The sequence below is a fragment of the Narcine bancroftii genome, chromosome 4 (assembly GCF_036971445.1).
Source record: "Narcine bancroftii isolate sNarBan1 chromosome 4, sNarBan1.hap1, whole genome shotgun sequence".
NCBI classification, from domain to species: domain Eukaryota; kingdom Metazoa; phylum Chordata; class Chondrichthyes; order Torpediniformes; family Narcinidae; genus Narcine; species Narcine bancroftii.
In genome coordinates this window covers 208,122,332-208,142,456 of record NC_091472.1, presented here as the reverse complement: position 1 = coordinate 208,142,456, position 20,125 = coordinate 208,122,332, and the positions used below count along the sequence as shown (strand labels likewise).

General features: G+C 44.8%; 3 protein-coding genes and 1 pseudogene across 6 annotated transcripts in view; all 4 read right to left on the bottom strand.

The window, feature by feature from the left end:
* Nucleotides 1-20,125, bottom strand: part of LOC138761528 (histone H3-like) — a 97,619-nt gene that overhangs the window by 29,008 nt on the left and 48,486 nt on the right. The window contains exon 4 of one of the 4 annotated variants that reach the window (XM_069933808.1): nt 13,234-13,268. The exons of the other annotated variants lie outside the window; for them this stretch is intronic. The gene's annotated coding sequence lies outside the window, so the exon portion shown is untranslated. The remainder of the gene's footprint in view (nt 1-13,233; nt 13,269-20,125) is intronic. 4 annotated transcript variants of the gene reach the window in all.
* LOC138761525 (histone H3) lies at nt 479-1,668 on the bottom strand. Its single transcript, XM_069933794.1, has one exon. The coding sequence runs from the start codon at nt 1,564-1,566 to the stop codon at nt 1,156-1,158; it is 411 nt and encodes a 136-aa protein (XP_069789895.1). The 5' UTR covers nt 1,567-1,668; the 3' UTR covers nt 479-1,155.
* Nucleotides 2,433-3,358, bottom strand: LOC138761526 (histone H4 type VIII-like; annotated as a pseudogene).
* LOC138760039 (histone H1-like) lies at nt 3,594-4,350 on the bottom strand. The gene has a single exon (XM_069930467.1). The coding sequence runs from the start codon at nt 4,327-4,329 to the stop codon at nt 3,622-3,624; it is 708 nt and encodes a 235-aa protein (XP_069786568.1). The 5' UTR covers nt 4,330-4,350; the 3' UTR covers nt 3,594-3,621.

The following is a 20,125-nucleotide window of genomic DNA, read 5'->3' as shown; positions in this document are numbered from 1 at the left end:
CTAGAAGAGGTAAAGAAATGGCGATTACATTGTACAAGCTCTCACTGTGAGTTTGTACCCAAATTTTACATCATGCAAGTCACAGGAGATATACCGATAAAAAGCAGAGTGCAATATATATTGCCAATAGTTTTGAGCATTTTGGAGATTTTAGTCCAAATGCTTTGGTCAGCAGCACAGAACAAATATGAGCATATTGACGGCCCCTTTGACAATCTTATTTTCAACCAATTTTCAGGAAGGCTAAAAAAAATGGACTGTACAATCAGTCAGCCCTTGGCTTGTTCTCACCTTACTTGTAACCCTGTCAAAGTCCAATTTCACCTACTGTTAATGAAAAAGATTATTTGCTTTCTCTCCTAATAAAATACGACCAGTTCAGTGGGTGAGTTTTGGATGTGCTAATGCATCTGTCATATAAGATCAGAGAACATGACAGCACAGTACAGGCCCTTGGGCCACGAGTTTGCACCAACGAAGATGAACCTAATCCACAATTTATTTTTTCCTGACTTCACTCCCACCACCCTTGGATCAATGAGAGTCTTTTTGAATATCCTTACTGACCCAGCCAACACACACCACTCTTGAATAAAATACTCAACTCTGACCTCTCCACTCACCTTAAACAGATTTTATTTATGAATTTTAAACCAAAAGGATTACGGTTGTTAATCTGCTCCAGGCTCTTCTGTCTATTTCTTTAAAAGTGTCTGAGCCGTTGGAGTTGATGAACATTATGATAAACGGAGCAGAGGATGTGGAAAATGAGCAAATATCACCATTGAGTGAAAGAGTGAACAGAAAACAGAACGAGATCACAGAATAGCTTGAAGCAAGTCGTTGTGTTCATTCGGGCATTAAAGAAGAAGCAGCAAATAAAGGAGTTCTCTTCTGTGTGAGATGAGGAAGTTCAGAGATGGGGGTTGGGAGAGGACAGAACTGGGGTATCAAATCCGAACGGGGAAGGGAGGGGAGAAATGTGACGGTACAAGTAAGGGGAGTGAAACACCGAAGTGAGAGGGTCAGACACCTCATCTCCTTTCCCCCTGCAGCAAGGAGCCATCATCGAGGAACAGCAGGCACAGCACTTTCGTCTAGCGGGCTAGTGGCTCTTAAAAGAGCCGTTGGTGGTTGTTGGTGTCGAGGCCGGGTTCAGGCGCGCTCCCCGCGGATGCGACGGGCCAGTTGGATGTCCTTGGGCATGATGGTAACGCGCTTGGCGTGGATGGCGCACAGGTTGGTGTCCTCGAAGAGCCCCACCAGGTAAGCCTCGCTGGCCTCCTGCAGGGCCATGACGGCCGAGCTCTGGAAGCGCAGGTCCGTCTTGAAGTCCTGGGCGATCTCCCGCACCAGGCGCTGGAAGGGCAGCTTGCGGATGAGCAGCTCGGTGGATTTCTGGTAGCGCCGGATCTCCCTCAGAGCCACGGTGCCGGGTCTGTAGCGATGGGGCTTCTTCACTCCGCCCGTGGCGGGAGCGCTCTTCCGCGCCGCTTTGGTGGCCAACTGTTTGCGAGGAGCTTTCCCTCCGGTCGATTTGCGCGCTGTCTGTTTCGTCCGGGCCATTCTCAATTTAACAAACGACACACACACAAGGAGCACAATGAGGAAAACGGCTCTAGCGACAGCTTATATACAGTGGGGTCTGCATCCGCCACAGGGCTTTGATTGGCTGCCATCGACATGCCAATTATCTTATTCCAGTTCTGTGATTCGACCTGCCATCTCATGACAGCCGGGGCGGTTTCATATCTGTGGCAGGAATAGGTGAATGTGAGTCTGGAGTTCGGATTCATCCAATCAGAGAGAGAGAGAGAGAGAGAGAGAGCACAGGCTCTTCGATACCGTGTGATTGGCTGCAGTTTCGTTTCCAATCCCCCGCCAATTTCCGAACTGGCCCCGAAATAGTGGAGTCGGGGAGTTAACCAAGAAATTCTTCCCCCTGAAATGAGGGAAAGCCTCCTGATCAATTAATGAACCCTGACTTTGTTGGTTTTTGTCGATTCCCTTTGGATGATGACTGGATCTGCTCCCCACCCCACTGTGTGTGACGAGTGGTGTGGACTGACTGAACCGCAGCTGGAGCTGAGGCGGGGGGTTTCAGCTATGCCGGATACTGGGGAGAAGCGGCTGTTGCCCATTGGGAAGTTTCCAGCCGGTTTTCGTGTGCGTGCATTAATAACGTGTTATGCGGGGAAGAAGGCGGCGGAATGGTTTGGTGGAACGCCTTGGGCTGTCGATCAGTCCTTTCTTGAATCTTCGATGGCTGTTGGCCGAACCTCCCCTTTCCTCATCGGTCACCTCTGATCAGCTGTTGATCGGATGGAGTGGAAATGTACGCTGTGGGCACAATTGCCAAGCTCGTTCCGCTGCCGGGTCACAGCTCCCTCTGTGAGGCGATGGGCGGCTCTTACAAGATCCTTTGTTTGCTTGCGGGGAGAATGCACGGAGTTCTTCAGCCGCCGAAGCCATAGGGAGTACGGTCCTGGCGTTTCAGAACGTACACCACAAAAAATGGCGGTGACCGTCTTGCGCTTGGCGTGCTCGGTGTCGGCTGATCACATTCTCCAGGAAAACCTTCAGCACCCCGCGGGTCTCCTCGTAGATCAGCCGCGAGATCCGCTTGACCCCGCCACGCCGAGCCAGGCGGCGGATGGCGGGCTTGGTGATGCCCTGGATGTTATCACGGGGCATTTTACGTTGCCCCTGGATCCGCCTTTGCCCAGTCCTTTGCCTCTACCAGACATGATGCCGCTTCACTCAAGTCGCTGCTGCTGTCTGCTCTTCAACACAGCGCCCCGACCTGCTCGAGAAATGTGCAGAGGGGAGGGGACGAGACGGGGGTCAGAGTGACGGCCTCTCATCTTCCAGCTCCGCCCCGGGTCGTGCAGCCGCCAATTGCCTACCGTTTATCGGCAGCAGAACCGAAACAGGGCATGGGCGCAGCAGACACGCTCTTTATTTCATGGGCCATCCCGCCCGTCGATGCTGCCCCGCCGCCGTCCAATGAGATCAGAGCTCACCTGGCCGTGACCTCAGCTCCATTCACCCTCCTGTTCTCCACAACCCTTAATTCCCCTCTTATTAATAAAATCTATTTGCCCGTGTCTCAAACAGATTGAAGGAGATGGCCTCTACTGTTTCACCGGGGAGAGATTTCCAAGGATTCACTCATCTCTGGGAGAAACAGTTCCTCTTCCTCCTCATCTGGCTCCTCAGTGTCCTCCCCGAATCTTCAATGCACGACCCCGAGTTCCGGTCTCCGGCCGTTTCACCCCCTAAACCTACCTCCTCTCCCACACCTCCCTTGCCGGACTGGTCCGCAGTCTACCGCCTTAACCAGGCCACTGTGGGGAACCTCCCTGCGTTGGGCAGCGGGGATTGTCCATGCGTGTCACCTTCTCACCGACTCCCCCGGAATCTGCCCGGGACGTGGTGGCTACAGCGAATTTACAGCGGAGTTTAAGGAAATGATACCCTCCCCCACCCCCCCCCCCCCCCCCCCCCCACCGCAATGAGAGTTCGTTTTCAGGTTAAGAAACGATTGGGTTCAGCGCTTCACTGAGATGTGGGTGGCTCTGAGAAGAGCCGTTGGGGTCAGTACGAGTTGAGCTTATGAATTCACTTCTTGGGCACTGTTTTGGGTTTTAATTTCAGCTGGGCAACTTTTTTGGTCGCTTTTCCTTTGGTGACTGAGGCCTTCTTGGTCGCTGGCTTCTTCGGAGCCGCCTTCTTGGCCGCTGGCTTCTTCGGAGCCGCCTTCTTGGCCGCTGGCTTCTTCGGAGCCGCCTTCCTGGCCACTGGCTTCTTCGGAGCCGCTTTCTTGGGCGCCGTCCTTTTAGTCGCTGCTGCCTTGGCCCCTTGTTTCTTGGCGGAAAATTTCTTGGGCGTTGATTTCTTGCTCACTGCTTTTTTGGGTGAAGATCTCTTCATCACGGTCTTCCTTTGCTTCGATACCGTGGCCGCTGATTTCTTCGCTTTCTTTGCCAGTTTCACGGTTCCTTCTTTCTTCGGGACCTTAAAGCGGCCCGCCAAACCCGCATGACTGTCCTGAACCAGGGCGCCACTCTTCAATTTCATCTTGATGCTCATCTTGATGCGCTTGTCCAATTGCTTCACATCGACTCCATGGGCGAACAGAGCCTTCTTCATGGCAATTACGGACATCCCTTTCCGATCACGGCAATCCGCCACAGTCTTGATGATCTGATCGCCCAGCTTGGGACCACCTGTGTTGGAGCGAGCGTTCACCTTCTTCTTCTTGGAAGCCTTAGTTTGGGCTGCGGGGGCGGCAGGAGGAGCTGCCTCGGCGTCTGCAGTCTCCGTCATGCCGGTCAGCCTCCAACGATCTCTGCTCTGAAAACTGAGTGAGAAATGAAGCGAGAGGCGGCGGCACAGAGCAACTTAAAGGCAGTGAGCGGACGGCGCGGAGACATCTCGCTGTCAGCTCCCGGCCCCTCCACCGTCTGTGTTTCTTCCAGTTCCAAATTTCTCCAAATCTAATGAAAATCGGAAACACGGGAGCCCCAGACAGACCCCTGTCCGACTCCGAGGCCGGAATCTTTGCTGGAAACGCAGTGAAATCCGATTCAAAGGAAGCGCTCGCCATTTAAACCCATTTCATCGCTGCACTGATCGCATTCATTGAACATGTTCGCTGCTTTTTGACGAAAAAATTAAAACCATGGAAAACTTTGTGGTTCATTCCCTCTTCAGGACAGAGGCGGGGGGCGGCGCTATCCCGTGACGGAGATTTTTTTTCGTTGTCCACAGGAGGGGATGACAATTCGGGCGATGTGTTCGGACCCACAAACACACCGACTTCGGTCTAAGGCACGGCCCCTTGAACACACTCTCCCTGACACCATATTCCATCTCCACATTCACAGCACCAAACGTTGACCGCTGCAGTCTCCAGGACAGGTTTACCCCTCTGCTCCACATGTGCTGCGGATTCTCGGAGTGCAAGGCCCCGTCCAAATGAAATATAACCAAGTCACTTTAATTCACTGATCCCCCTGACACACCACTCATGACACTGGGCCAAGAGAGAGGGAGACTTTTTTGCCGGATAAAAGTATTTCAAAATTTTCACTATTTCTGTAGTTAATTTTAATTGGAGAGACTGGCATAACTTTAACAGCCTTTATTTATCTTGTAGCTCGGCTCCATCTACTGTCACTGGTGTAGGCAGAGTGAAGGTGCTCAGCAAGGCATTTCCCAATCTGCGCCCTTCCTCTCCTTTTTTCAACACTTTATTGATAATATTAAAATACATATAAAAACAAATAAGACAAACTAAAATAAAATAAACAAAACCACCCTCCTCCCTCCCACAACAAACCCCACAAGGGGGGCAAAAGAAAAAAAAAACATCAGTTAATTACTTACATACACTGTGTGATGTTTCAAATTTACAATAAAAAATAAAATACTTCTAAACCCATAAATTCCAAATAAGATGACCACATCTGAACAAAAAAAGAATAATTATCATGCAAATTATATATTATTTTCTCCATATAAATATAAGATCTCAACTCATTATGCCAGCGGGCTATATTTAACTCCACATTATCTTTCCATGTAATCACAATACATTTTCGCGCTACCACCAATGCGAAACAAACGGCATCTGAAACTTGTCCAACCCGAAACCAGTTAAAGATCAGTATAACCCAGCAAAAAAATGAATGGATCCAATGGTAATTTAATCTTAAATAATTTTTCAAAAAGTCTTTAATTTTTTTCCCAAAATGGTCGAACCTTATTACAAAACCAAACTCCATGTAGAAATGTTCAGTATGAACATTTTTACTCAAACTTAGTTAATTTAGGTAGCATCATTTCTCTTCCAAAATTATCTATCACCAAAGCATGCACTTGATAATATACAAATAAAGAATTAAGTGGTATCCCAAATTTTTCCCCAAGTCCTTTAAAAGAAACTGTCCATCTTCAAAACAATCATCGATCACCTTTATACCTTTAGAATCCCAATTCTTTAAATACAGATTATTCATCGAAAAAGGAATAACTCTATTTTGATATAACGGAGTTTGGGCCACAATCTTACCCCCAGATCCTTTTAGTCCAAGTCGGTAATAAATGTTTTAAGACTGGCATATTATATCCATGTTTTTCTTTGGCTTGGCTTCGCGGACGAAGATTTATGGAGGGGGTAAAAGTCCACGTCAGCTGCAGGCTCGTTTGTGGCTGACAAGTCCGATGCGGGACAGGCAGACACGGTTGCAGCGGCTGCAGGGGAAAATTGGTTGGTTGGGGTTGGGTGTTGGGTTTTTCCTCCTTTGCCTTTTGTCAGTGAGGTGGGCTCTGCGGTCTTCTTCAAAGGAGGTTGCTGCCCGCCAAACTGTGAGGCGCCAAGATGCACGGTTTGAGGCGATATCAGCCCACTGGCGGTGGTCAATGTGGCAGGCACCAAGAGATTTCTTTAGGCAGTCCTTGTACCTTTGCTTTGGTGCACCTCTGTCACGGTGGCCAGTGGAGAGCTCGCCATATAACACGATCTTGGGAAGGCGATGGTCCTCCATTCTGGAGACGTGACCCATCCAGCGCAGCTGGATCTTCAGCAGCGTGGACTCGATGCTGTCGACCTCTGCCATCTCGAGTACTTCGACGTTAGGGATGAAAGCGCTCCAATGGATGTTGAGGATGGAGCAGAGACAACGCTGGTGGAAGCGTTCTTGAAGCCGTAGGTGATGCCGGTAGAGGACCCATGATTCTGAGCCGAACAGGAGTGTGGGTATGACAACGGCTCTGTATACGCTTATCTTTGTGAGGTTTTTCAGTTGGTTGTTTTTCCAGACTCTTTTGTGTAGTCTTCCAAAGGTGCTATTTGCCTTGGCGAGTCTGTTGTCTATCTCATTGTCGATCCTTGCATCTGATGAAATGGTGCAGCCGAGATAGGTAAACTGGTTGACCGTTTTGAGTTTTGTGTGCCCAATGGAGATGTGGGGGGGCTGGTAGTCATGGTGGGGAACTGGCTGATGGAGGACCTCAGTTTTCTTCAGGCTGACTTCCAGGCCAAACATTTTGGCAGTTTCCGCAAAGCAGGACGTCAAGCGCTGAAGAGCTGGCTCTCAATGGGCAACTAAAGCGGCATCGTCTGCAAAGAGTAGTTCACGGACAAGTTTCTCTTGTGTCTTGGTTTGAGCTTGCAGGCGCCTCAGATTGAAGAGACTGCCATCCGTGCGGTACCGGATGTAAACAGCGTCTTCATTGTTGGGGTCTTTCATGGCTTGGTTCAGCATCATGCTGAAGAAGATTGAAAAGAGGGTTGGTGCGAGAACACAGCCTTGCTTCACGCCATTGTTAATGGAGAAGGGTTCAGAGAGCTCATTGCTGTATCTGACCCGACCTTGTTGGTTTTCGTGGTGAAGAGAAAACCAACAAGGTCGGGTCAGATACAGCAATGAGCTCTCTATATCCATGTAACAAACAACAATTCCACTTACATCTAAATTGATGAACCTGAAACTCAGAAATACAAGCCAATTCAACTTTAGCCCAACTCAGAGGTTGAGTAACATCTAACATCTTATTAACAAATTTTAATGATGCAGCCTCATAATAATTCTGAAAATGAGGCAGTTGAAGTCCCCCTAAAGCATATTTCCAAGTCAATCTCTGCAATGCTACTCTAGCTAATTTACTTTTCCATAAAAATCTCCTCACCGCAGTATTCAATCCTGAAAAATACCTTTGGAAGCGGACATGGAATTGATTGAAAAAGATATTGAATACGTGGAAAGATATTCATCTTAATTCAATTCCCCCGACCTATTAATGTTAAAGGAAGATCTTTCCACTTATTCAAGTCCACTTTAATCTTTTTGAAAATGGTACATCATTTAATTTATATAAAGATAAATTGGTCAAGGGGCCAATAAAAGGAGTGAAAGGGGAGGGAGCGGCCAGCGAGGAGCGGTTCAGTGAGTGAGTGGAGGCAGGCAAGGAGAAAAGGTAAGCTGAGTTATTTGCCTTTGTATTCAGTCATGCCAATAGGGTTAGTGCTCTGTACTGGGTGTCAAATGTGGGAACAATGGGTGACCTCCACCCTCCCAAATGGCCACATCTGCACCAAGTGTACGGAGATGCAGTTACTAAGCGAGCGAATTAGGGATACGGAGTTGCAGATTGATGACCCGCGGCTTGTAAGGGAGAGTGAGGAGTTAATCAACTCAACTTTCAGGGTGATAACCCGTGTCAGGTAAGTGGGAAACTGTCAGGGGAGGAAAGAAAAAAGCGAGAAAAATGGAGAGCACACCAGTGACTATCCCATTCAGCAACAGTTATGTTGTGTTGCATTCTGTTGAGGAAGATGACTGGACAGAAGATAGCCATGGGCACCAGGTCAATGGCAATGAGCCTGGCAGAGTGGTGCAAAAGAAAAGGAAAAGGAGAAATGCAGTAGTTATTGGGGACTCCATTTTCAGGGGTACAGACAGGAGGTTCTGTGAGCCAGCTAAGTATACCCACATGGTGTGCTGCCTCCCTGGTGCAAAGGTACGAGATATCACAAATCGGGTCCAAAATATTCTGAGAGGAGAGGGAGAGCAGCCTGATGTCTTGGTACATGTGGATACAAAAGACATTGACAAGAAAAGGGAGAAGGTAATGAAAAGGGATTACAGTGAGCTGGGATGAAAGCTGAAAGACAGGAACGCTAGGGAGGTGATCTCGGGATTACTACTTGTTCCAAATGCAAGTGGTGAAAAGAATGTAAGGATAAGGAAAATGAACGTGTGGCTGAGGTGCTGGTGTACAAGGCAAGGATTTGGCTTCTTGGATCATTGGGATCACTTTTGGGGAAGGCATGATCTTTACAAGAGGGACGGGTTGCACCTAAATCCAAAAGGTGTCAACATTTTGGCAAGTATGTTTGGTACAGCAGTGGGGCAAAAGGGTAGGGAAGATAAAGTAATGGCCAGGAAAAGTAAAACAGGAAAAGTAATGTTGGGAGGAGAAAGTAAAAAATCAGATGGTGCAGTGAGTTTTCGGGTCAATGATAGTGTTAAGAAAATTACAAAGAAAAATCAAAAGAAAAGGTTACAGAAGTCACTAGATATTAAAAGGACAAAGAGCATTAGGGCACTTTATCTGAATGCCCGCAGTATTAGAAATAAGGTTAGTGAACTTGAGGTGCAAATCGGTACCCATGCCTATGATTTGGTAGCCATCACGGAAACATGGCTACAAGGTGACCCTAAATGGAAATTAAACTTTCAAGATGGTGCAAAGAGATAGACAGGATGGTAAGGGAGGTGGAGTTGCACTCTTAATCAAAAATGAGCTCCAGGCAGTAGTGAGGAATGATATAAGATCTAAAGAGCATAATGTTGAGTCCATTTGGGTAGAGATAAAGAATAACAAAGGGAAAAAATTATTGGTGGGTGTTATCTATCGCCCACCATATAACCTGGCACAGGAAATAAATAGAGAGATAAGTGAGGCATGCAATAATGATACGGCAGTCGTCTTGTGGGGACTTTAACTTCCACATAGATTGGGAAAATCAAGTTGGTCGTGGGAGTCTGGAAGAGGACTTCATAGAATGCATCCGCGATAGCTTTCTTGAGCAGCATGTTAAGGAACTAACAAGAGAAAATGCTCTCCTGGATCTAGTGTTGTGCAATGAGATAGGTAGAGTAAATGATGTAATAGTCAGAGACCATCTGGGAAAAATAGTGATCACAGTATGATTGAATTTCTCATTCAAATGGAAGGGGAAATAGTTAGATCTAAAACTAATATGACATACCCACACTCCTGTTCGGCTCCGAATCATGGGTCCTCTACCGGCATCACCTACGGCTCCTAGAACGCTTCCACCAGCGTTGTCTCCGCTCCATCCTCAACATCCATTGGAGCGCTTTCATCCCTAACGTCGAAGTACTCGAGATGGCAGAGGTCGACAGCATCGAGTCCACACTGCTGAAGATCCAGCTGTGCTGGGTGGGTCACATCTCCAGAATGGAGGACCATCGCCTTCCCAAGATCGTGTTATATGGCGAGCTCTCCACTGGCCACCGTGACAGAGGTGCACCAAAGAAAAGGTACAAGGACTGCCTAAAGAAATCTCTTGGTGCCTGCCACATTGACCACCGCCAGTGGGCTGATATCGCCTCAAACCGTGCATCTTGGCGCCTCACAGTTTGGCGGGCAGCAACCTCCTTTGAAGAAGACCGCAGAGCCCACCTCACTGACAAAAGGCAAAGGAGGAAAAACCCAACACCCAACCCCAACCAACCAATTTTCCCCTGCAGCCGCTGCAACCGTGTCTGCCTGTCCCGCATCGGACGTGTCAGCCACAAACGAGCCTGCAGCTGACGTGGACTTTTACCCCCTCCGTAAATCTTCGTCCGCGAAGCCAAGCCAAAGAAAACTAATATATTATGCTTAAACAGGGGTGACTACCATAGTATGAGGAAGGAATTGGGCAGAGTGGACTGGGAGCACAGGCTAATGATGAAACAGTTGAGGAACTGGAAGATTTTCAAAGAAATATTTTGTAATGCTCAACAAAAATATATTCCGGTCAGAAAAAAGGGCAGCAAGGGAGGGAAAAATCAACCGTGGTTAACAAAGGAAATAAAGGAGAGTATAAAATTGAAGGCGCAGGTGTACAAAGCTGCAAAGAGCGGTGGGAAACTGGAAGATTGGGATAACTTTCAGAGACAACAAGAGACAAAGCAGATAATAAGAAATGGGAAAAAGGATTATGAAAGTAAATTGGTACAAAATATAAAAACAGAAAGCAAAAAATTTTATATATATATAAAACGGAAGAGGGTGGCCAGAGTTAACATAGGACCCTTGAAGGATGAGAACGGAAAACTGGTAGCAAAAAATGAGGAAATGGCCGAGGCATTGAACAAATATTTTGTGTCAGTCTTCACGGTGGAAGACACGTCCAGCATGCCCAAGTGTGGAGTTAAGGATGCGAATGTTGGGGAGGGCCTTGATAAAATGGTTGTTACAAAGGAAGTAGTGATGGAGAAACTAATGGGACTAAAGCCAGACAAATCACCTGGTCCTAATGATATGCATCCAAGAGTTCTGAAGGAAATGGCAGAAGTTATAGTTGATGGATTGGTGGTTATATACCAAAATTCCTTGGATTCTGGGGAAGTCCCAGCAGAATGGAAGACAGCAAATGTCAGGTCACTTTTTAAGAAGGGATGTAGGCAGAAGACTGGAAATTATCGGCCAATTAGTTTGAAGTCTATCATTGGAAAAATGCTTGAAGCCGTCATTAAAGATGAAATAGTGAAACTTTTGGAATGTAAGGGTTCAATCAGACAGACGCAGCATGGTTTTAGAAAGGGAAGATCTTGTTTGACAAACTTGTTAGGATTCTTTGAGGATATAATGGGTGCGGTGGATAGAGGGGAACAGGTTGATGTTGTATATTTAGATTTCCAGAAAGCGTTTGATAAGGTGCCGCACAAGAGATGTATCAGTAAGTTACAGGAAAGTGGAGTCTGGGGAAGTATATTGGCCTGGATTGAAAATTGGTTGTCTGACAGAAAGCAGAGAGTCGGGATAAATGGGAGTTTTTCAGTTTGGCAGAGAGTGGTAAGTGGGGTGCCGCAGGGGTCAGTGTTAGGCCCACAACTGTTCATCATTTACATGGATGACTTGGAGGAGGGGACAAAATATGGTGTAGCCAAGTTTGCGGATGACACCAAATTGAGTGGAAGAGCAAATTGTAATGAGGATGTGGAGAGTCTGCAGAGGGATATAGTTAAGCTGGATGAGTGGGCAAAGGTCTGGCAGATGGAGTACAATGTTAGTAAGTGTGAGGTTATCCACTTTGGCAAGAAAAATAAAAGAGCTGAATATTATTTAAAGGGTGAAAAACTACAGCATGCTGTTGTGCAGAGGGACTTGTGCATGAATCGCAAAAAGTTAGGTTGCAGGTACAGCAGGTTATTAAGAAGGCAAATGGAATTTTGGCCTTCATCGCTAGAGGAATTGAATTCAGGAGTAGGGAGGTAATGTTGCAACTGTATAAGGTACTGGTGAGACCGCACCTGTGTCTAGTTCTGGTCTCCATATTTGAGGAAGGATATACTGGCTTTGGAGACGGTCCAGAGGTGGTTTACTAGGTTGATCCCTGGGATGAAGGGGTTGACTTATGATGAAAGATTAAATCGTCTAGGATTGTATTCGCTCGAGTTCAGAAGAATGAGAGATCTTATAGAAACATATAGGATTATGAAGCGTATGGATAGGATAGATGTAGGAAGGTTTTTTGAGCTAGCCGGGGAAACTAAAAGGAGAGGACACAGTCTCAAGATTCGGGGGAGTAGATTTAGGACAGAGATGAGGAAAAATAGTTTTTCCCAGAGAGTAGTGAATGTTTGGAATTCTCTAACCAGGGAAGTGGTTGAGGCTGCTTCATTAAACATATTTAAAATTCGGTTAGATAAATTTTTACATGATAGAGGAATTAGGGGATATGGGGAGAAGGCAGGTAGGTGGAGTTAGGTCATAAATTAGATCAGCCATGATTGTATTGAATGGCTGAGCAGGCTCGATGGGCCATTTTTGGCCTACTCCTGTTCCTACTTCTTATGTTCCTATAAGATTGATATTTTACATCAAGAATTACCCCTAAATACTTACTTTTTATTAGACCATCGCCATTTTGTAATCTGTTTACATTCAGTATAATCATCATCTGAAACTAGTGGTATTTCACTTTTGTCCCAGTTTACTTTATACCCAGAGAGTACTTCATATAGCTCCAAACACTTTTGCACATGTTTCAAAGATTGTTCCGGATGTGTTAAATATATCAACACATAGTAAACAGATTAATCATATATATTTTATAATGAAAAATCACCACCAAAACTATAGACTGTCTTCAGACAGAAAAATCAAACTCCAATGCAACCCAAAGTTTGGTGGGGGGGGGGTGGGGGTCCTCCCCGAGGAATGCTGTTTAGTTTAACTACTGGTGCATGAATATCAGAGCTCACAAGTAACCATCCCAAGTATAATAAAATGGACAGATTAAATTGGCAATTACTTGCAGCAATATGGATTTCAGGCTGGTCACTCCATAACACCAAGATACCACATATTCAATCTGAAGATTGTTTAGCTACTTTTCCAGCTTGGTGATAAATATGCAGATAACAAATCTGTAACTGCACAATTAACATATCAGACCTTCAAGTTCAACTTCCTGTAACCACTCACCTATCTTTAGCCATGCCTTCAGATAATTCAAGCACCTAGAAGAAAAGCTTGTCAAATCATGCAGTGGATTGAAACAAAACCAATGGGTTCATTCTTGAACAGATTTAATTGCCCACATGGGCATACAAGTTATGTACACAATTATTTTCTCAACATTAGAAGGGCCAAATTAATACTGATCAACATCTGCTGGATTGATTTTTGATGTCCGTTCCTGTAATCTCCAGTCCACTCTTATTCTGATCTTTTGACTGTGACCTGCTGTTACAAGACCTGATAAAAGCTGAGGAATACCTCAGTAGGGAGGTTATGATGAAATTGTACAAGGCATTGGTGAGGCCAAACTTGTAGTACTGTGTACAGTTTTGGTCACCAAATTATAGGAAAGATATAACCAAAATAGAGAGCGTGCAGAGAAGGTTCACAAGAATGTTGACAGGATTTCAAGGTTTGAGTTACAGGGAAAGGTTGTGCAGACTAGGGCTTTTTTTCTCTGGAGCGTAGAAGATTGAGGGGGGACTTGATAGAGGTGTTTAAGATTTTAAAAGGGACAGAGAGTAAATGTGGATAGGCTTTTTCAATTAAGAGTGGGGGAGATTCAAACTAGAGGGCATGGTTTAAGATTGAAGGGGGAAAATTATAAGGGGAACATGAGGGGAAATTTCATTACGCAAAGGGTGGTAGGGATGTGGAATGAGCTTCCGGAAAACGTGGTTGAGGCGGGATCATTGGTTACATTTAAGGATAGACTGGATAGTTACATGGAGAGGTATGGACCGGGTGCTGGTCAGTGGGACTAGGAGGGTGGGGATTTGTCATGGCATTGACTAGTAGGGCCAAACTGGCCTGTTCTGTGCTGTAAGTGGTTATATGGTTATATTTTCTGCAATTTTTATTCCTTTAATATTCTCATTTTGTCTAATTACTTGAATTAATGGTTTTATGACCAATGCAAATAAGGCTGGTGACAATGGACAACTTTGATGTATTGTTCTCGATAATTTAAATGACAAAGAGGTTTGGCCATTCGCCACCATCCTGGCAACTGGATTTTTATATAATGCCTGAACCCAACCAATAAAGACTGGTCCAAAATTAAATTTTTCTTGTACTTTAAATTTAAAAATTCCATTCCACACGATCAAATGCTTTTTTTGCATCAAGTGCGACAATAATTGGTTGGTTGGGCTGATGTCTCGACGCCTTGATCAAGAATATTATCTGAAGCATACCTTTTCTATGGGAATTATCAATCTCAATTTTTTGAGAATGATCATGATGCATTAATTTTTGCAAATTTTTTGTCACACGTGCATGTTCGATCAGATCGACCACAATCACCTAAGACAAGGGTATCTGACAATTGGAATGGGAATTGGAACAGGAAGAAGGGGGAAATGACGCAAAGTTTGCTTGACATTGAAGATCCAGAACAATCTTTGGGACTGGAGTCAGTAGCATGAACTTGAACAAGATGATTAATTTTTACCAAGCTCAGGTAGGTGGGGTGGATTTCTCTGATAAGTCATCTGCCACTAGTGGTATTGTCCACACCCAGTTAATTGGGGATTTACTACATTTATCATTGTTTTAGGGAGGTTTTTTTAATATATATTTTAATTTTTTTGAGGATTTTTTTTGGTTGATTGGAAAAGGGTTTTTTTTTTATTTATGCAAGGGGAGCTTTTTTTTAATATTTGTAATAGCTATACAAGTTTTTTCTTAGTAAAAATATAGCTAATTTGAATTTTGTGACTTTTAATTCTCAGGGTCTTAATAATCCGATTAAATGTAAATGAGTATTAGCATATTATTAAAAAGATGAAGGCTGATAATGGCCTTTTTTCAAGAAACACATTTAACTGAAAAAGAACATGTGAAGTTGAAAAGAGATTGGGTTGGACATGTCGCTTCTTTTAATTCTAAGGCACAAGGAGTGGCAATTTTGGTTCATAAGAAGATACCGTTTGAACTGGAATCATTTTTTGAAACGGCTGGTAGAGTTTTGAAGGTGAATTGTAAAATTTTTGCAGAATCATGGACGTTATTGAATGTGTATGCACCTAATGTGGATGACGAACGATTTATATCCGAAACATTTTTGACTTTAAATCAGACTAATGAAAATATTTTAATTGGAGGAGATCCGATCCAAGGCTCCATTGATCCAATTCCCCAGGTCGATTTAAAGAAGTCTCTCATGGGAAACCATGTGATGCTGCTGTTTCCCTGACAAGGGATTTTCCCATAATAGTATCCAAAAAGGTCTCCATGTCTGAGAGGACATTTACAGGGGACTCCTGTGTCACATGCTTGACATTCCTTACAGTCACTCCAACCCGGCTGAACCTGTGGTGGGACACCTCCCTGAACCACCTGTCTGGGAGCCTGCCTGCCTCCTGTCTGCTCCTAATGAAGTCCAAATGCTCTCCCACCCATACGTGTGGTGGGAGAGGAGGTGCAGCCAGAGACACCTGCTCCCAATGAGATTGTAAGGCACACATCTACTTGACCGGTCCCGTGTGACACGTGTTGCGGACCCTCCACAGACTCCCATCATTGGGTAATGGAGAAGTAAATAAGAAATCAAAAGTTGACTGGTTCATCGGGAAGGTGGGTATTAACTTTAAGTAGTGTCTGAAGGCTGAAAAATGGTAGAGAATGGATATTCGAGGCCACAATGATGTCAAACACGAGGTGGTGTTGGGTCACTGGGAGAACATTGAGGTGAATGATTTACCAGGGCCCATGATAAATATCCCAGGTAATTGAGAATCAAGAGAGGAGATGGTTGCAGCTTTGACAAAGATCTTTGTTTCCTCTTCAACCACAGGTGAGGTTCCAGAGGAATCAATAGTCAGTGTTGTTCCTTTGTTTAACAAGAACAATCGGTTAAAAAACAACAATTTAAAGGCTGATGAGACAATCAATAGATAAATTATAGGAGATGTCTCTAAGATAGGATTTACTCACATCTGGAAAAGGATAATTTATCGTGGACAGTCAACATGAACTTGTGCGGTAGAGAATATCTTACAAACGTCAGTGAGTGTGTTTGAAGAGTTGACAGCGATGGGGAAGGGGCACTGCTTATGTTCCTATCAACTTTAGTGAGGGATTTGACAAACTCCCTCATGGGATTCCGATCCAAAATTTAAGCACCTGGGATCCCCAATGATTGGTAGGTTGGATTGAGAAATGTCTTGGCAAGAGAAAATCAAAATAGTGATGGAAGGAGAAAGGGTTGAGGGTGGGGGAGGGGTGGGTGAATCTGCCTGAAGGTCTGTGACCAGTGTTGTTCTGCAGGGATTTGTTGTGGAATTTCTGTTGTCTGTGAGATCTGGAAACGGTTTGGTTGAAAACATAGGTGGGCTAATTCATGTCTGCATACAGAACAAAAAGTGGTTGTGTTGTATCTGTGGGATATCTTGGTTGAGAATTGGTAGAGAGTTTAACCTGGATAAGTGGGAGGTCTTGCTCTATGGAAAGTCAAATGCAGGTCCCTGAGGAGCACTGATGGACAGAGGGATCTTGGGTGTGTAAGTCCACAGGTCCCTAGAAGGGATAAAGAAGCCTCATGGTGAACCTGCATTCATTACTCAGGCACTGAACATGGATGGTAACAAGTCATGGTGCAGCTGTATCAAACCCTGGTTCAACCACATGTGGAGAAATGTGTGTGGTTCTGGTTACTACATTACACGAAGGATGTGGAGGAGTTGGACAGAGTGCAGGAGAGCTTGACTAACATGTTGCCTGGTTTGGAGTGTGTAAGGAGAGGTTGGACAAACTTGGATTGTATTCCATGGAGCACTGGAGGTTGAGGGACCACTTTATTAAAGCTGATAAAATGAATGAGCAGCCCAGATAGGGTGGAGAGTCTTTTTCACGCAATGGCCGAGGCCAGAGTTTGAAGGAGAGAGGGGGGAAGAGTTTGAACAGAACTTTTTGACTTCCTGCTGGCTGTTAATGGAGTAGTAGCTTTTTGAATTTGCTCCCATTTACCTTAAGTTTCCAACCTTTTGAAATCCTTATTCTTAAACTCCACATTGCTAACTGAATCTACCTGGATTTGGCATTGTCTTTAACATGGCTACAAGGAGAAAAGCTACTAGAAAAGAAGAGGACCCTCCTGAGTCTGAAGCCTATTATGGATTTGCTTCGACAATATAGAAAAGAATCCTCTGATGAATTACCAATTCAGAAATGAATTGAAGCAGATGGAAGCCAAACTGGATTCGTTTTACAAAACCTTAAAAAATACAATAAATGTATTCAAGATAATGAAGCATTCTTCGACTGTTTTGGATGGATGAATGGATGATATGCAAAAGCTCTGAAAAAACTTATCAATGACTAAGATATAACTTAGAAATTCTGGGCTTGGAAGAACAACTGCCATCTATTATCTCTCCATTTCATTCACTCTATCTCTAATTCTATGTAGCTGATTCACTTTAATTTTTTAGTGTTTAATTAATAGAATAATATCTCAACAAGTTAATTCCTCACTTTATACATTCTGATTCTTGATATTTAAAAATCATTTAACTTATAAAATGTTAAGTTCTTTGATTCTGAATTAAATATTAAAATTAACATTTTAATATTTGTGCATTCCTTACTTAAAGGTTTTCTCACATTAATAATGGAAATACACGTTATTCATATTACGAAAACAATAGTTATCTCAGTTTCTGCCCTTGGTTTAACTGCACTGGCTCTGTTTTGTCTCATTTGGAACATATTCAAGCTTTCATTGTAATATTGGACTTTTGCCAGCAGGAAATTTTTGGGGATGGGTAATTTATATCGTACAATACCTTTGTTCAACACAGTGTTGTATCAGATACAAATCGTTGTTTTGTTATTGTGACAGGGAAATTGAATTATAAATTGGTGGTGTTTGCTAATGTTTAGGCTTCAAATTTGGATGACCCTGGATTCTTTGAATGTTTTTTATTTAATTCTTGTCTGATTTGAGGCTTAATTCATTTATGATGGGAGGAGACTTCAATTGCTGATTATATCTGGTTTCAGATCGTTCGTCTTCTAAACAAACCACTTTACTAATCTTTTTTTATTAAAATGTGGAATTATTGATGTCTGGTGGGTTTTTTTCCATCCAAATGACAGGAAATATTCATTTTTTCTTATGTTCAACGTGCACACTCGCAGATTGACTAATTTTAATGATGGTCAAATGATCCCACTAATTCGAACTTGAAAATATTGAAATATAATCATTTCCAACCATGGTCCTGTGTAGTTATCTTTAAACTTTCCTGGTCTTCCTGAATAAATAGACAATAGCATTTTAATTCCTACTATCTGATAAAGGATTTCTAAAGTTCTCGGTGGAACAACTTACTCTCTTTTTTGAAAAAAAACTGTGGAAGAGACTTCCAGTCTAATTTGTGGGATGCTTTTAAGGTTTTTATTGGTGGACAAATGATCTCTTATACTGCAAGCATTAGGAAAAAGGTCAGTAAAGAGAAAATTGATTTAGTTAACCAACTGAAAAATTAGATCAAAGATACGCTCTGGATCCAGACCCAGATTTATATAAATGGCGTGTTCAAATTAAAACTAATGTTTCTTCTAATCTATCCAATTGAAAGCCTTTGGCGGCGCACATCCTCACGGTGAACCGGCCCTGCTTGTATCACCACGTGGTGGGGCAGCCATGGGGAAATGGCATTGTCAGAGGTTTCTCCCTGACTCCAACATCCCTTCCAGCCTCCCAGGCAGCGATTATGACATCACAATGCACCAGGTGACTGAGCTCATGCTACCCTTAAAAGGGCGCGCTGAATTTGAATAAAAACAGTCGTTAACAACTTTCGGTGTGGCAGAGGTGATTTCCTTCGGATCCTGCAAGCGCCACAGTGGTGACCCCGATGGGCCTAGGCGGCTATCTAGACCCAGCAAACGATGGATGCAGCCGAGGTGAACGCAGCAGCCCTCAAACTTCGCCCCCTTCTGGCCCCATCGCCTACGGACATGGTTCGAGCAGGCAGAGCCACAATTCCACCTCCGCAACATCTCAGCCAATGCCACAAAATTTTACCACGTCATGGACGTGCTGGACCAGGACACGGCAGTAAGGGTGGATGACATCATTCACTGGCCACCAGCAGTGGGTAAGTACACCGCCCTCAAAAATCTACTCCTGGTGAAGTTTGGCCTCACTCCCCAGCAGCGTACTTCCAGGCTCTTATATCTGGATGGGTTGAGGGATCGCAGCCCCTCAGCCCTCATGGACAAAATGCTGGCCCTGGCGGAGGAGCATGAACCGTGTTTCCTCTTCCGCCAGATATTACTTGAACAGATGCCAGAAGATATCCGGCTCCATCTGTCCAAAGAGGATTTTTCCAACCCCACAAGGCCGCAGCCCAGGCAGATGCCCTCTGGTGCGCAAAACAGGAGAACGAAGCAGCCCTCAGCCAAGTCTCCAAGCCGGGGCCCCACCGTCCGCAGGATACCCCCAAGCACAAGCCAGAGAAAAACCAGTCATCATGGTGCTTTTATCACCAGCGCTGGGGAGTGAAAGCCCGGAAGTGCCGCCAGCCCTGTGACTTCCAGGGAAAAGGCCAGGCCAACCGCTGTTGATGGCTGTGATGGTTGGCCACGTGAAAAGCCTCCTTTACGTCACTGACAAGTCCACGAGCTGCCGGTTCCTGGTGGACACAGGGGCCGACCTGAATGCCCTCCCTGCTACAGCCTTGGAAACTCACACCTGGAGTCCCGGTCCAACCCTGCGGGCTGCCAATGGTTCCGCAATCAAGACCTATGGCACCCGTAGGGCACAGATACAGATCGGGAATGAAAAGTTCACTTGGAGATTCGTCCTGGCCTTGATGGGCACCGCGCTGTTGGGGGCTGACTTCCT

Coding starts and splice junctions, on each gene's coding strand:
- LOC138760039 (XM_069930467.1), bottom strand. CDS start 4,329: ATGACGGAGACTGCAGACGCCGAGGCAGCTCCTCCTGCCGCCCCCGCA.
- LOC138761525 (XM_069933794.1), bottom strand. CDS start 1,566: ATGGCCCGGACGAAACAGACAGCGCGCAAATCGACCGGAGGGAAAGCT.